The 16,578-nt window shown below is 41.7% G+C and overlaps 1 protein-coding gene across 5 annotated transcripts in view; it reads right to left on the bottom strand.

Moving 5' to 3' along the window:
- Positions 1–16,578, bottom strand: part of PLD5 (phospholipase D family member 5) — a 254,942-nt gene that overhangs the window by 43,006 nt on the left and 195,358 nt on the right. For all 5 annotated transcript variants that reach the window (XM_054021547.1, XM_054021542.1, XM_054021543.1 and 2 more), the window contains one exon: positions 13,013–13,140. In XM_054021547.1, coding sequence (XP_053877522.1) covers positions 13,013–13,140 — 128 coding nt within the window. The remainder of the gene's footprint in view (positions 1–13,012; positions 13,141–16,578) is intronic.

Raw genomic sequence — 16,578 nt, 5'->3', positions numbered from 1 at the left:
TTAGCTGAGATAACTTGAAGACCTAGCCCAGAGATGCAGCTTAGAGATTTTGAAATGCTGTGGCAGTAGTCTCCTCAGCAGCATTAAAGACAGGTGACAATGACTCTCGAAAGGATCCTCTTAAGTTTATTAATAGAGAGTTGAAATTTGGAAAGAGCTGGAGGTGCCATGAGTTCTGCACATTGAGGTGGAGGGAACATTTAGTCACTCTATGTTTGTTCAGCTTGGTGATTTATGTATATAGAAAGATGAACTATTATACTGATCTCCGGCCTCATTTTTTTCTTAGCGTGACTGATGGAGATCTACTGCTTTGCACTTGAGTATGATTTACCATACGTTTCTTCTTACAAGACAACACAACATTCTGTTTTCCCTGTGTTAGTATGGAAGGCTATTGGGCTGTTGCACTGGGGAACTCAACTGGAGCTGAGGTAATTTTGATGGTGGATGTATAACCACGCAGGTCAGCGATGGAGCAATGAACAAAATGATTAGACAGCTGAAATCATAAATAAAAAAATCTCACACACCAAGCTGGAAACCTTGAGAAACCATTAGAAACCATCCTGGATAACACAGGCTATTCAGTTTTACCCAGTTACCCCTGCATTGAGCCCAGTAATTTGTCTTGGACTAAAGTATATCTTCCAGAAAGGTATCCAGTTTTCATCTGAAGACACTAAGAGATGGAAAATCCACCACTGCCCTAGCTAATGTGGCCAGTTCTCATGATTTTATTGTCAATCTTGTCATATTTGATGTTCTCTTAAACCCCCAGCTCCTGAAGTCCTGTGATCACATGAGAACCCCTGGTTTCCTTTAAAAAGTAAGTTTCTAGCCCTTGTAGTTGCTGAGAAAAGTTTGAAAACATGAACAAAGTGTATGCGATAGCAGTAGCTCTCAAACTTGGGCCGCCGCTTGTTCAGGGAAAGCCCCTGGTGGGCCGGGCCGGTTCGTTTACCTGCCGGGCCAAGGGACGTGCTGGCCACTGCTTCCTGCAGCCCCCATTGGCCTGAAGCGGCGAACCACAGCCAGTGGGAGCTGCGATTGGCCGAACCTGCGGACGCGGCAGGTAAACAAACCGGCCTGGCCCACCAGGGGCTTTCCCTGAACAAGCGGTGGCCCTAGTTTCAGAACCACTGTGCTATAGGCTGTTTTCAGGTACGCTCTGTGCAAACCTACTGAAATCAAGAAGGATGCGTGGGAGTGAGTGAGACTAGAACAGATCACTAGAAAGGCTGGGCAACTAAAAGAATAGAGAACGTACATATTAAGCTAAAATAGCTTTTCAGGAAGTTTTGAGTCACACTGGGTTCTGCCTCTGCACAGACCAGCAACAGGGTCATCCTTACCCATACGCAAACAATGCAGCTACCTGCTGTTCCAGCAGGCAGCCCGATCCCCCCCGGCTGGATGAGCTGGCCAGGAAAGCTGCCCCCACCCCCGCTCCACCCCGCCTCTTCCCCAATGCCCCCGCTCCGCCTCTTCTCACCCCTGCTCCGCTCCAGCCTCACCCCCACTCCACCCTTCCCCTGAGCTATGTCCCAGGGAACTGCAGCAGGGGTCGGGCGGCCCCGCACTCACTGGGCGGCGAGAAGTGGAGCGGTTCTCTCCTGCCCACCAAGTCCCAAGACTGGGATCCAGGGGAGCAGAGCAGAGTGGGCTGGGGCCGGGTCACTCCACTTCCTGCTGCCCCATGAGTGCGGGGTCAGGCCTGCCCTGCAATCACCAAGCGGCAGAAAGTGGAACGACCCGGCCCCAACCCACTCCACTCTGCCGACTCGTGCTGGGGGGTGGTTCCCCCTTGCTCCCCAAGCCTGCTCCTGCCCCCCACAGACCTTGGGTGCAGCCCCATGCCCCCCCTCCCCTGTGGAGGCCTGGGGCCAGCTCTCCTCCTCCCCCCAGGGCACCACAATGTCTAGGGACGGCCCTGACCAGCAAACTGGGAGAGCGCAAGAAGCCCCACTCTTGGGATCCATGTGCAGGGAGAGCACACAATCACCATTTTTACACTCACCTGAGCACAAGGACAGATTGTGGATAGGGTCCCCAAAGGAGCGGGGAGGAAGAGAGGCATTGGCAGCTGTGGAGTGGAGCACATCTCACCATGGGAAAGGCTAGCACAGCAGCCATGCTTCCCCGGGGAGTCTCTGGCTTTCCACACTCCTCCACCCACAGTGCAGGGCAGTGCCTAGAAGGTGCAATACAATCTGAAGAGGTCACTGAGGTTCATTTGTAAATTTCAGACAATCAATAGTGATTAATTTTCAGGAAGGGCGGGCTTACTGGGTCAAATTTTGCTCTCATTTATTGATGTAATAGAGCAGATTTTGGCGGTCTTGATTAACTTGTATCAAGACGTGGACAGTTTCTTCAACAGTCTGAGAATTCCACCAATTCTATAAATCCTACAACATTGTACATGGCCCAAAAACCAAAGCTGCCATCTCAGAGGAAGGAAATGTTCATTAGTTTAGTTCTTGATAACTATACAGACACTGAAAAGGTTAAACCGGATTTTGTCATAGGTAACCAGTGAAAACAAGAAGTAATTTTCAGACTCCTATTTGCAATGAAGTACATTAACACTATTTACCCCTTCATATAATACAAGAAACTGGGATCACCCAATGAAATTAATAGGCAGCACATTTAAAATAAACATAAGGAAGTATTTCTTCACACAATGCACAGTCAACCTGTGGAACTTATTGCCAGGGAATGTGGTAAAGCCAAAAGTATAACTGAGTTAAAAAAAGAATGAGAAAAGTTCATGGAGGATAGGTTCATCAATGGCTATTAGCCAAGATAGTCAGTGACACAACTTCATTCTCTGGAGTGTCCGTAAACCTCTGACTGCCAGAAGCTGGGACTGGATGACGGGGGATGGCTTACTCAATAATTGTCCTGTTCTGTTCATTCCTTCTGAATCATCTGGCACCAGCCACTCTCTGTCAGAGGACAGGATACGGGCTGGTCTGACCATTGGTCTGACCCAGTATGGCAATTCTTATATTAACAGCACCACAGGATATTTTTGATAATCCTTCTGTGTATTCTACGATTAGAAGAGAAATACATTAAAGGAAGATCATCATTACATCTCTCTAATATCCACTGAGATATCTTGTTTTTAAAAAACTATTATTAATCATTCATAAATGCTCCCAAAAATCATGGCCTGATGCTCTTGACTCTTACTCATGGGAATAATCTCTAGGTGTGTGAATAATTCCAATGAAACCAATGGAACAACTGACATGAGTAAATTTTTGCAGGATTTAAGATAACTGCTCTCTTATCAGGTATCAAAGGGGTAGCCGTGTTAGTCCGGATCTGTAAAAGCAGCAAAAAGTCCTGTGGCACCTTATAGACTAACAGACATATTGGAGCATAAGCTTTCGTGGGTGAATCCAAAGAAGTGGGTATTCACCCACGAAAGCTCATGCTCCAAAACGTCTGTTAGTCTATAAGGTGCCACGGGACTCTTTGCTGCTCTCTTATCAGGGCTTTTTAGATGTGGAATATTGATGTTATATAAAAGCAATGTTATTCTAATATAGAGATGTAAACATAACACAGCATATGGGATTTAACATTAAGGGCACTGATCGCCTTTTGTAGTATATTACATCTGAATGATAATATTGACCTCCTCTCTGTGCTTGCTGAACCTCTCAGTGTGGCCAAGGTTAGCACCATTTTTCAAAGTATGCAGGACACTTCAATGCTGTGTTCATCTTCACTTTACTAAGAGTTCTAAGTTACAGAACAGATCTGGGATAGAAAAAGAATTAAAGGGAATTATTAGTAGGACATGGCAAAGATTTGCAACTGTTTAAACAGAACATCAGGGACATAATTGTAGCTCATTCTAGAATAACACTACACCCAGTGGAAATATGAGAGAATTAATATTCTCAATCTAACTTTCGCTTGATGGAAAGAGAAAGAATTTAATTCCACTAAATTCCAGACAGAGAAGTCTTATCATAAAAGGGCCAGATGCACCATTTCATAACTTCAAAAGACTCATTTAGATATAAGAAGTCTCAGAAAATGGAGAGATTGATTATAGTGTTCTTTTCACGCCATGCAGTTCTGTAAAGATCAGATGCAACTGTCATTAACAGAAATGAAAATTAACTGATTCTGTCTCAGCTATCAATACCATGGTGGCTCCATCATAACAAGGTTATTGAAAAACTGGAAACAAATGTGGCCACCACAATATATTTTAAATACTGCACACAAATACACTATTTATATTACACACTATAGGTGAGCATACTTTTGATTACACAAATAAATATACATTTAATATTACATAGTAAAAAGGCATTTTTGCCAAGAATATGTTTAGGAGTGAATGACTTTGTTTTAGTTATTAGAAGAGATGGGTCCAAAACAAAACCCTGGATCCTGGTTCAATTTTGATCCAAACAACAATTCAGAGCACCCTAAGCTTTGGGAAAGTTCCGAAAGGGGTCTGGATTCTGAGCAACTAATGACCTTATTATGTGGGTAAAATCAGCAGTTTCTTATCACAAAACAAACAAAACCACCACACCTCACACCCACACAGATAGGAAATGTCTACTCTTAGAAGTCCCGTCAAATACCTAATCATGTCTAGAGAAGTTTTTAAAAAGTGCCAAATTAGCTGAGAGGCACTAAAAGCAAAGCATTGATCCTCTGTAACAGAAATGAATAGATACACTCTTTTGTTATTCAAAACACCTCCTCAACTCATTTCATGACAATGTAAGGTCAAAGTACTTCTTTTCAACATGTTGTTACTACAAGTAAGCCCAAGGGAATTACTTAGAATAAACTCCTCTTCACAAATACATTTGAAAACTCATCTAGTGATATTTTGAGTCTTCCCTGGATGGATTTTTAAGGTGCAGAAAAATCAAACACCTTTTCCAATTTTTCATTTATACTATGGTGATGGGTGTTTGTGATGCATGGCCAGAGTAAACATCCTGCAAAATAAATAACCCTCAAAAGACATGTGGGGATATGATGTTTGTGTTTTTACATATATATGAGTAGGGTCAAAAATGTAATCCACACTCCGTGTCTATGTTGTATTCTGTTAATTCAGAGATCAAAAGAACATCCTGGTATTTAAATGAATTGTAAACATGGGATAGCTCTGTATTCATGTCTCTTTGAAATGTAGCAGATCATCTGTGAATGGTGAAGGAAAAAGCCAATTGCCTTATGTCAAATTGTACAGCTAAATATAGTGATGGACCTCCTTCAAAGTCATCCTAATTACCTTTTGTTTCCGGAGGAACTCCAACTTGTTAAAGAGGACATGAAATTGTATAAAAGATCCTTGGGTCCTGATTCTGTGATCTCAGATCTGCTTAAGGTTTCATGCTCTACTCTGTACTGATTAAGCCTCAACTGGAGTGTTGTGTGTCCAGTTCTGGGCACCACATTTCAGGAAAGATGTGGACAAATTAGAGAAAGTCCAGAGAAGAGCAACAAAAATGATTAAAGTCTAGAAAACATGACCCATGAGGGAAGATTGAAAAAATTGGGTTTATTTAGTCTGGAGAAGACTGAGGGAAAGACATGATGACAGTTTTCAAGTACATAAAAAGTTGTTACAAAGAGGAGGGAGATAAATTGTTCTTGTTAACCTCTGATGATAGGACAAGAAGCAATGGGCTTAAATTACAGCAAGGGAGGTTTAGATTGGACATTAAGGAAAACTTCCTAATTGTCACGGTAATTAAGTACTGGAATAAATTGCCTAGGGAGGTTGTGGAATCTCCATCACTGGAGATTTACGAGCAGGTTAAACACCTGTCAGGGATAGTCTAGATCAGCGTTTCTGAAACTGGGATCACAAGGGTACTCCAGGGGGTTCGTGGGCCCTGCTGATCAACTCCTCCCACTTCCTCCCAGTGCCTCCTGCACACCTGGAAACAGCTGTTCAGTGGCGTGCAGGAGGCACTGTGGGGGGGAGAGGGAGGAACGGGGACGGGGCGCGCTGAGGGTAAGGGGAGGAATCATGGCCAAGCACACTGATCAACTCCTCCCACTCCCTCCCAGTGCCTCCTGCATGTCATGGAACAGCTGTTCAGCAGCATGTAGGAGGGGCTGGGAGGGAGGAGGAGGAGCAGGGACGGGGCGCACTCGGGGAAGGAGTGAGGATAAGGCGGGCTCAAGGGAGGGGGATGAAAGAGGCGGGGAAGTGGAGGGCAAGGGTAGAGCAGGGGCAGGAAGAGGTGAAGTGGGGGTGGGGTCTTGGTGAAGGAGTGGAGTGGGGGTGGGGCCTGGGGCTGAGAGGGGGTTTGGGGGGTCCGCAAATTTTTTTAAATCAAAATGGGGGTACTTGGGTTGCTAAAGTTTGAGAACCGCAGGTCTAGATAATACTTAGTCCTGCCATGAGTGAAGGGGACTGTGCAAGATGACCTCTTGAAGAATCGTCTAGTCCTACGATTCTATGATTTAGAAACTATATAAGACAACCAGTGGAGAAACCGCCCAGATTGAGATAAACTTGAGATACCCGTGATCAAGACCTACTTGAGTTCAGCATAAGAAGAACTGGGTTCAGAGAGTGCTAGATATCAAGAAAGCAAGCTTTGGGGTGGCAGGAGCTTTGTCTACATTCAATTTTTGTTCCATTGTAACTATATCAGCTTAGAAATGAATTTACTAAAAGGGCTACAAAGATTTACCTATACCAATCCCTAAACCAATATAATTAAATTGGTACAAAAGTTGGGTGTACAATGGTCCTATGAAACCTCAAAAGAAATGTGCAATAGAAAGTAGTATTAGAATCTACTAGTGTGAAGAAGCCTGGAAAAATTTGAAAGACACCATAATTAGAGTGTAACAGGCTACAGTTCCTCTCAAAAAAGAATAGAAGGAACTGTTAAAGCAGTGAAGTTAAAAGAAAGAACATTTTACTGGAAATAGAAAAAGGGGAAGCAACCGAACAAGAATACATGGTCAATTAAGGTTTGAAAAGAGCAGATAATGGCACAAAGAACTGCAGAATGGGTACTTCTTACTGAAAGAGGATACAGGAAAAAGAAGGGATTTTACAGAAATAGCAGGTGAAAAAAATACTAGAGAAAAAGTAACAATAGGAGGTCATTAATAAGGCCCTGCTTCAGCAAAGCTCTCGAGAACAAGTTTAAAGTTAAGCACAACCTTAACTGCTTTGCTGAATCAAGGCCTAAAGGAAAGAGGGGGGGGGGGGGGAGATAAAATCATTGATGATTCTAACATGGTAATGATTGTGTACTAGTTTTTAAAAAAATGTTTGACACTAAAAATAAAGAAGAGATTTATTTAAAAATTTATTACAACTCAGGTAAGGAAATACTATTACAATTTGCAATAACATGTACATCAATGCATCCAGATGACAAACATACTAAGAAATTAAGAGAAACATCCTTGGGGATTAAGAAATTTAGCAAATGAATTTATCATAATAGTAACAATCATCTTTGAAATGTTGAGTACAGCAAAAACACAGGGTTGGGGGGGAAAGCAAACAAAGTACCAGTTTTTAAATCAGGAAAGAAGAATGATCCTGGCAATTACTGAATTTTCTCCCTAGAAAAGTAATGGAACAAATGAGAGAAAATATCTATAAGTATCTAGAAAAGAACAGAATCTTTAGCAATAAACAGATTGGCTTTGTTTATGAAGTTCACTTTGTGCCAGACAAACACTGATAGCTTATTCTGACAGAAAGGCAAAATTAGCTGAATGCAACAGATGTAATGTGTCTCCATTTGAGCTTATAAAATTAAATAAAATAAAGTGGTATATGAATAATCTCAAATGAGCTGAAAACTGCCTCAGGACTACATGCAAAGGATAGTGAGAAATGGCATGTATAGAGATGGGGAAGTGAATGGTGTGATGTCATGATGACTGGTAATTTAACTGGATTTACAGAGACAGTCTCATGCTTGCAGACTATTGCTGGACAGTGACAAGAGATGCTCCATTTAATGAATACAAGAGACAAGCCACGAAGTGCCGAGTAGACACTGAATAGGACTAAACTATGTACATAATTGTTTTTTGCCTTTTGTTTCATAATAAATTTTATTTATATAACCCTTTTGCTGATTTTTAAAGTGTTACATAAACAGGACAGGTGAAATATTATCATGTAAAGCAATCATAAACGCATGAAAAGACCTAGGTTTACAATTTATGATTAAAACTCTACTATCCACACAATATACATAGACATAAAATGTAAAAACTTAAATATCTTAGAAACAGTAGCCAATCAATTGTTTTAATTGTCATATTTGAATTCAGCACATCAAAATACATAATAAATAGCACATTTTATCTCTGAAGCAGACAACTTCTCAAAAATTGTAGACCAGTGTAATTAGGATGACCAGATAGCAACTGTGAAAAAAACGGGACGGGGGTAGAAGGTAATAGGCTAACAGACCTGTTACACAGAAACAAAATGGCAATAAAATTCAGCTATAAATTGGACTAGCTCAGCACCCTTAATTGTTAAATGTTCTGTGCTGCACTTATCTGCTCCACGTTAAGTACCCTGTACTGACATGCAACATAAGCTTATTCCTGTGTCTGGTCTCTTGGTCTGCAGGCAGCCAAGAGATGGGAAGAGTGTAGATTCTGGAATTATGGCCCTACGTATAATAAAAGATGGATTTCTGCTCAACAGCAGGAGGCTATGGAATGAAAGGATGGTCCTGTGGCCTCTGGCTAGTAACACGATCTACAAGATGCATTTATTCACTCAGGCTGCTGTGGAAGGTGCACAGGGTCTGCATGGGGAGAAGGAATTATGAGTTTGGTGCTGCTGAATAAAAATGTATGTGTTCGTAACTTGTGTCGGGGTGCCGACCCCTTTAGATAGGTGTCCCTTTTTATTAGACAAAGTAATTTTTCTGAGTTTCAGTTCCACACCTATAAAATAGGAGTAAACCATATACTTTCCCATCTCACAGGAGTGTTGTGAGGATAAATTAATAAATATTGGTGAGGTGCTCAGACATTACATGAATTGATTAGGTAGGTAGATAAATAGTAATTCCAACACAGGAATGTATACATGTGACTTCAAAGGAGTTCTTTTTACTCAGAGACAGAAGTACAATATGTGCAGATATAATCATAGTAAGTTTCATTTTTAATGGAATAACCACATTAAGTACTCTAAATAGTCACAACAATTCTTGTATTCATAAACACATTTCACTCTTATTGATTTGTACTGTGCACAGGTTTGAGGCAGAATAAAAATTAAGTCCTCTTGCGCCTACTGGATGGTTAAAAAAAAATCCATATTTTGCAATCCACATCTTGCAAGGAAAATCCATGTTTGCAAGCAGAAGACTATAGGTCTCAGATCTACCACCTTCTAGATCAGAGGAGGCCATAAACTACTCTTTTAATCCCTAAATTCCATAACAAGGGAAAGACTAAAGACTAAGAATAAAAGATTTAACTGCCCAAAACCTCTATAATGACTACCTGTCTCATCACACAATCAATGTACAGAATTTAGTCTCTAGGCTCCATTGGGAGTATATTTTGTCTTGAAAAATATTGTTCATAATCACTGACTACTGGAAATTACTTCAAAAGAGTTCCCAATCCCGTTAATTTCTCTACTGCCCTCCAAAGGTTTAAGGGTTCACCAGACTGCTGACACACAAAACTAAACCAAATATTGGAACAAGAACTCATAGATCACTTAACAAAGGAAGCCACAGGAAGAAATTCTACACACAGGGTAAATGACAGTTTTTCTTCCATCTGGTTTATAATGCAAAGAAACCAACAGGAATCTCCTGATTCTAGGCTAAACAATGTGTGCATCAGCCCGGCCCTTGAGCTCCAGGCCGGGGAGGCTAGCCCCGGGCCCTTCCCCCGCTATCCACCTTGCCCCGCAGCCACACCCCCGCGCTCTGGGTGGCGAGGCTGTATGCTCCTGCTGAGCAAAGCGGCAGTGTGTCTGGCTCCGGCCGGCGGTGCGGCTGCCAGACATGCTGTTCTGAGCAGCATGGTAAGGGGGAGGGGGAGTTGGATAAGGGGCGGGGGGTGGGTGGGGGGGGCAGTCAGGGGACAGGGAGCAGGGGGCAGTTGGATGGGGCGGAGGTTCTGGGGGGCAGTCAGGGGACGGGGGAGGGGTTGGATAAGCGTGGCAGTCCCAGGGGCCTGTCAAGGCAGGGGGTGTGGATAGGGGTCAGGAGACGGGGAACAGGGAGGGTTGGATGGAGGTGGGGTCCCAGGAGGGGGCAGTCAGGGGACAGGGAGGTTGGATGGTTCGGGGGTTCTGAGGGGGGGCAGTCAGGGGGTGGGAAGTGGGAGGAGATGGATAGGGGGCGTGGGGCAGGCTGTTTGGGGAGGCACAGCCTTCCCTACCCAGCCCTCCATACACTTTTGCAACCCCAATGTGGCCCTCGGGCCAAAAAGTTTGCCCACCCCTGTTCTAGATTGATACAACAGCTAATGCTTATCATTAACTGCTGCTTCAACAGAAGCACAACAGTTTTTCAGTGAAAGTTTCTCCTCAGAACCAACTTCTCATCCTAAGAGGGCAGCAGAAATCATTTTTTAAAGTCACTGACAGATACAACCCCAAATCCCTCCCAAAACAGAGTTAAATCCGAAATTTACTACCAAATCTGTAGTAAATTAGAGACACAAGGTGGGTGAGGCAATATCTTTTATTGGACCAACTTCTGTGTTGGTGAAAAGACAAGCTTTCTATTCTGGATATTCTCTCTAATATCTTGACATCAAGGGGGCCGTTCCCAGCTGGCATAATTTACAACAGCCCCAAGGCGGGAATTTTCACTGGGCCACCAAAAGACGGATCTGCAATCTAGGAATTAAGTCTCTGGCAAGGTTTCTACCACAAACTTGTGATGCACTATAATTGTTTTAAAAATAAAGGTTACAAACATTTTTTTTATAATGGTAAAAGTATATTTACTTCAGTCTCTTGTTATTCAAGTGGCTGAGCTATTTTTGTTCAAACATTCAACCCCTTAGATCAAAACAAGCCTGGAAAATTTCAGCATGAACTGTTTAGTCAATCTTACGTACAAATATTGTTACACACGATGCCCATAATTAGTAACATATTTGCAAAGCTCTCATATATTTAGAAAGCAAGTTATTTTATTATAACTCATCTATGGCCATCTAGGACTTTGTGGTTTAAACCAGTGGTTCTTTTTTTTCCGCGGACCACTTGCCAATTGCTGAGGGTCTCTGCAGACCACTTCATGATCTTTCCAAATGTTGTTTGTACCGTTAGCTAACTATTGTAAAGCACTTTGGATAAAAGTGCTATATTAAAAAAAAAAAGTAATAAACAACTTTTTTTGTTCTACAAATAAAAGCACACAACTCATATTTTAATATCAGTAGTCTTACCTTCCTAATGTCTCTCCCCTGCCGCAGCAGCCCTGGAGCTGGGGCTGGGAAGGAGGGCCATCCCTCCCTGGCAGCCGCAGCCCTGGAGCTGGGGAAACTCACCTCGTTCTCTGGCCACTGCAGCCCTGCACATTCCCTCCACTCTCACTTCTCACCCCACTGCCCCCTCCCACCTACCCCCTATTCCCCCCAAGGGCACCACCTCACCTTACATGTGCATCTTCTCCAGGGTCCGGGCACCTAATTAGTGGAGCCACATCTGCACGGCTCCACAAATTAGGTGGGTGGCCTTTCATTCTCTCGCGTGCGGCTGCCCAGGCGTGCAGATTAGAGGGAACTATCCGCGGACCACCTGAATGGAGCTCATGGACCACTGATGGTCCAGGGACCACAGTTTGAGAACCTCTGGTTTAAACCATGCTGCACATCATGGTTACCTGTAGCTCCAGGATGACAGTGGGGATAAATTCAGACCACCTAGCTCCAAAAGCACAGTCCCCTATCTCTTGAGCTGAAGGAAAATCTATAATAGCTTTTAAAAAGTACAGGACCAATCATGCACAATTGAGCAATTCTGGTTCCACCAATAGAAGGCAAAGGTACACAATCAATATTGGCACTTTTGCTATTCTTGACACACAGGAATTTGCATGTAAAACTCACATTAATACAGAAAAAAATATACTACTCTTTTATGATTTCAACAGATGACTACTAAAAAAAAGTTGCATTAACAGCTGGACTATAGAAACAGTTTACTACAGATACCTTCAGAACACAGATTGGCTACGTAAATAACATGTTGCATCTTCAAAATAATTTTAAAAAAAGTCTCTCAAAATTAGTGAGTTCACAGCACTGATATACTGATGAAGAGGTGCCGATTTAAGCTTTGTATTGTTCGGCTCTAACACATATACAAACTCTGGGTCTCATGCTATAATTCCTCTGTGCATGTAACTTCCACTGAAATCATCAGGAACTCCACACACTGAATTTTTTTCAGAATTAGACTCACTATCTGGGAATGAACTTCCCAATTTCAGTTTTACTGTATCTAGTTTGCAGACTTGAGAAACAAACAAAATTGGTTTATGCTCGAAATATTACAGCGGAGTTTCCATTATGGATCAACTCTAAAAGGGAATCCCAACGGATGATCTTCCAACTTTTTATGAATGGGCCTGTACCTGCACTCTTTCCTCAGTCAAATTCATCACTGAAATCAGTGGGAGTTTTATCTGAGTAAGGACTGCAGACTTGATGCAATGTAACTCCAAGATTTCCAATATGATTTAATGTGCTTGTGGTTTAATTACGCCTCTTCTAGGAGGAACTGCTGCCCTTACCTGTTAATGGCAGGTTTCACTGTGCAAAGAAGTATGACTTACAGCAAGAAAGACAGTCTTCCATATAGACAAAATAGCCACAATATTGTACCTATTTATTCTTACCCCAAAGAAAGTTATATATTTAAAAATAATAAGCAAGTTACATTTTTCTACTATGGTTTTCTTTGGTTTAGATCTACATTAAAAGTATAAAGTATATATGATTTTTCATTGATCAGTAAAATTACCTGTCCCAATGACCTCCAGTCTAAGCTGGCACTTCCAATATATACATGCTGTTTATCAACAATCCAGAATGATGATTGAAGGCGACCTTCACTATAAGCAGTCATATTCATATACAGCACTTCTGCACCTAGGAGTTCAATCAGGACACAACAATTAATCATTGTCCAAAAGAATGGAAGGTACATGCAACAAGCAACAAAGAGGAACGTGTAACAGTTCAGCATTCCAGTAACCAAACTATTGGCTGACATCAGTTAGACATATCATCGCTTTTAAAGCAGTCTGCAAATTTTATTTTAAACAACATTACTGCCCTATTCTTTTAGGCCTGCTCCTGTGCTTATCGAGGAGTTCAGTGAACATAGGCTCAACTACCAAATATCCCAAATAAACAAGAGCAGGTGGCATCTCAACACATTATTATTGTTTACCTATTTTGTCTCCTGTTATAGCTCCATAGAGTTCCGACAGTGCACAACTGCCAGTTCCTGCTCCATGCAGCACACAGACATGTACTCTATTGGAGGCATGACATTGCACCTACCCTTAAAGAGTATGTTGGTGGGCGGGGGAGACTGATCATTGGGCTTCCTTATATCATGTTGCTTTTCCAATACTGCTCTTGCAAACACAGTTTAAGTTTTAAAGTTTCATGTCTTAAATCATACAGGTTATGAATTATAATATTAACATTTATAAAGTGCACAACAAAACCCACTCATTAATATTACATGCCCAAGCTAAAAACCCTTGTTATTATTTTTGTTTATGTACCAACTTAGAAGTATGTGGACCTTTGCAAAATGTGTAAGAGTTAGTGGAAAAAACTTGTCTCATGGATGAAAAAAGAAGATAAGCCAACCCGATAAGGAATACTTAGAAAAAAGCAACTTAAAAACTTCCAACCAAAATCTGAATAAAACTAAAGAATCTATATACTTTTGACAAACTGCCAGCTAAATGTCAGACAACCCAAAACAATCAAAAATCATGAATCAGGCCCCCCAAAATCATGAGATTGTTTTCAAATAGAGAGCAAGATAGCAAGTGCAAAAAATCAGGACGGGGGAGAAGGGGAGAGAGATAACAGGGTCCTATGTAAGACAAAGTCCCTAATATCAGGGCATCTGGTCATCCTATTTTGAAATCATGAGAGATTTAAAAAATAATAAATATTGGGTTAATGTCACTTAACTTCTGGTTTCTGACCCTTTCACATTTTTAGACTTCTATGCATCAGGGTTAGAAACTTATTTTTTGGAATGACAGTTGAATTTCTCACCTAATTAAATGATTCAAGGAGCTGAGAGATCAAGAAAGACACCAAATATGACAAAACTCATGATAGAGTCACAAGAGTTGTTCACACTGGGCTTTGAGCAGTTTACAGGATTTGGCTCTCTAACCAAAATTGCATTTTGTGCAACCTGTGTCATCTGCGAAACTTCCAGGCATGTCACCGTTCATTCTCATCTATGCTTGGAAGCACAGTTATTTTCTGAATTTACTTTATACATCTGAATAAGAGCTGCAACATGCTGCTGACTTTCAGTATGTGCATTAACAAGTAGAATTAATTCTGTGTATAAATCAGAGAGTAAACAAAAAGCAATAGGGCAGGTGTTAAATTGTTTCTGGCAAAAACAAAACAAAAACAATAACTTTCTTATATCTGAAATAGAGATTCAATCAATTAGCTAAGAGAAACACACCACTGCAAAGTGGTAAAACTTCGGAAATTCTTCATTATAAATGGAGTTTATCTAATCAATTTTAACATAAGCAATTTAGAGTGAATCAGATTTTCTTAGCATATATCCAATTTCCCACATTAAGCAGCAGTGTAAATAGCTTGACACCCACACCAAAAAGGTTATACATGAAATGTTTTTTGATCTGGAAGAGGAAACACTGGTCTGAAGCAGCTATTTACTTCTTCACAAATGAATTGTTTTTTCAAACTTGCTTGAAAAAATATTCCATCTTGAGCAGAAGTTTTGCATGCCATGTTTACAACAGGAAATATCTTACCAGCTGTGCTAAACGCTATAAAATATTAGAGCTCTGTAATGATCTGAGCCAAAACCCTGGATCTGAATCCCCCTGGATTTTGGAAGAAGATTGGATGGCATGAGCCCATCACTTTAAAATATCATTTTTAATTGCAACCACTGACTCATCAGTGAATGCAGTGGTATAAGACGGGCTGTGATAATACATCCTATTAAAAAACTGTAACCCATATTTTGCCAATGAGTCTTTCAACTGAAAACAGCCAACTCATAATCAGAGCAGACAGTATCTCCAAGTAAATCTAAAAAAAAAAAAAAAAGGTCATCTGTTGAAAGCATCTATTATCATCGCTGCTACAAGGACTACTAATGAGACCTTAATTTTTGATGAAAGGAAACATTCATCAGTATTGATAATAGCCTGTTCTCTACAAGCCCTTGAGATGTTCTCTCAAAGCAGGCTTATCAGGTCTTCAAGAAAATCCATCATCCCAGGCATGGTCCATGTCCCCTGAGGAAATTAAATTGGACTGATTGATATGGCTAGCCATAATAGATCTCAGTATTCTACCTCAGTCTCTGTTATCAAATCTGGTGGGTCTACAAAGTTTAATCGGAAGACAGAATTTGTAGGGTTGATTGCCCACAGAGAATGCTACATTCTACTAACAGTCAATCATAAAAGCCTCAGTTCACTGAAGATACAGCATCCGTTGCAATGTCAGTGTCACAACCACTTACATACCAGTGCAAGTGCCTAGAGAGCCATACAGTGCTGTCACTTAAAAGTATGGTGGATCTGTATATCCCTCAAGATTTTGCATAGTATACTTTTGGCCAGATTGTCCCCCTCTTGAAGAAAAAGCCACAGAAGTGAACAAGGTATGTTTGAAACTCTGCAAAGATTTCCTCACATATTTTCCACTACACCCTTCCCTCAAGGGAGAGAGGTTTTAGACCCTGTAGAGGGGGAATAAGTGGCGCAGTCTGGTAGCCCAGCAGTGCACACAGGGAAATGACACTCCATCTCTGGAGACCCTGGTTTTCTCTGTCTCATGGCAACCCAGCCCCCAGAGTAGCCATTCTGCCATTGGCTTTCCTTCCCTGTCTAATGAGTAGGTAGGAAGTATGGCAGGGAAGTAATACTTGGACAAGCATTCATTTCTGAGCTGATTTCCACCAGGAACTCTGTTGGCTCCCTGCAGGAGCACTTCTCAGCAAATGGCTGTTTCCCACTTCCACCTCTGGAATACCTCCTACAAAGTCTACAGTGCTGGAAAGTTTGATCTCTGTGGATGTGTCAACACTGCATTTGGGAGCAAGCCTCCCAGCCCTGGGTTTGATAGAGGGGGTGGAGCATACTATGGCTGCCACTCAAGTTTTGCCTTTTTCTGCTATCATGTGGGACAGGGGAGCAATGGGCCAGTTCAGAATGGCCTCAGCAGGTAATGATGGACACTAATCCAGACTCAGTCACTCACCCCCTCAGTTCTGAGGTAACTTGTGCCATCCAGTAGAACTGATGCTATGAGAGAGAATATTTCCACAGAACC

This window comes from Malaclemys terrapin, chromosome 3, assembly GCF_027887155.1.
Source record: "Malaclemys terrapin pileata isolate rMalTer1 chromosome 3, rMalTer1.hap1, whole genome shotgun sequence".
NCBI classification, from domain to species: Eukaryota; Metazoa; Chordata; order Testudines; family Emydidae; genus Malaclemys; species Malaclemys terrapin.
Note: the sequence above shows the minus strand (reverse complement) of the source record. Positions and strands in the feature narration are given on the sequence as shown.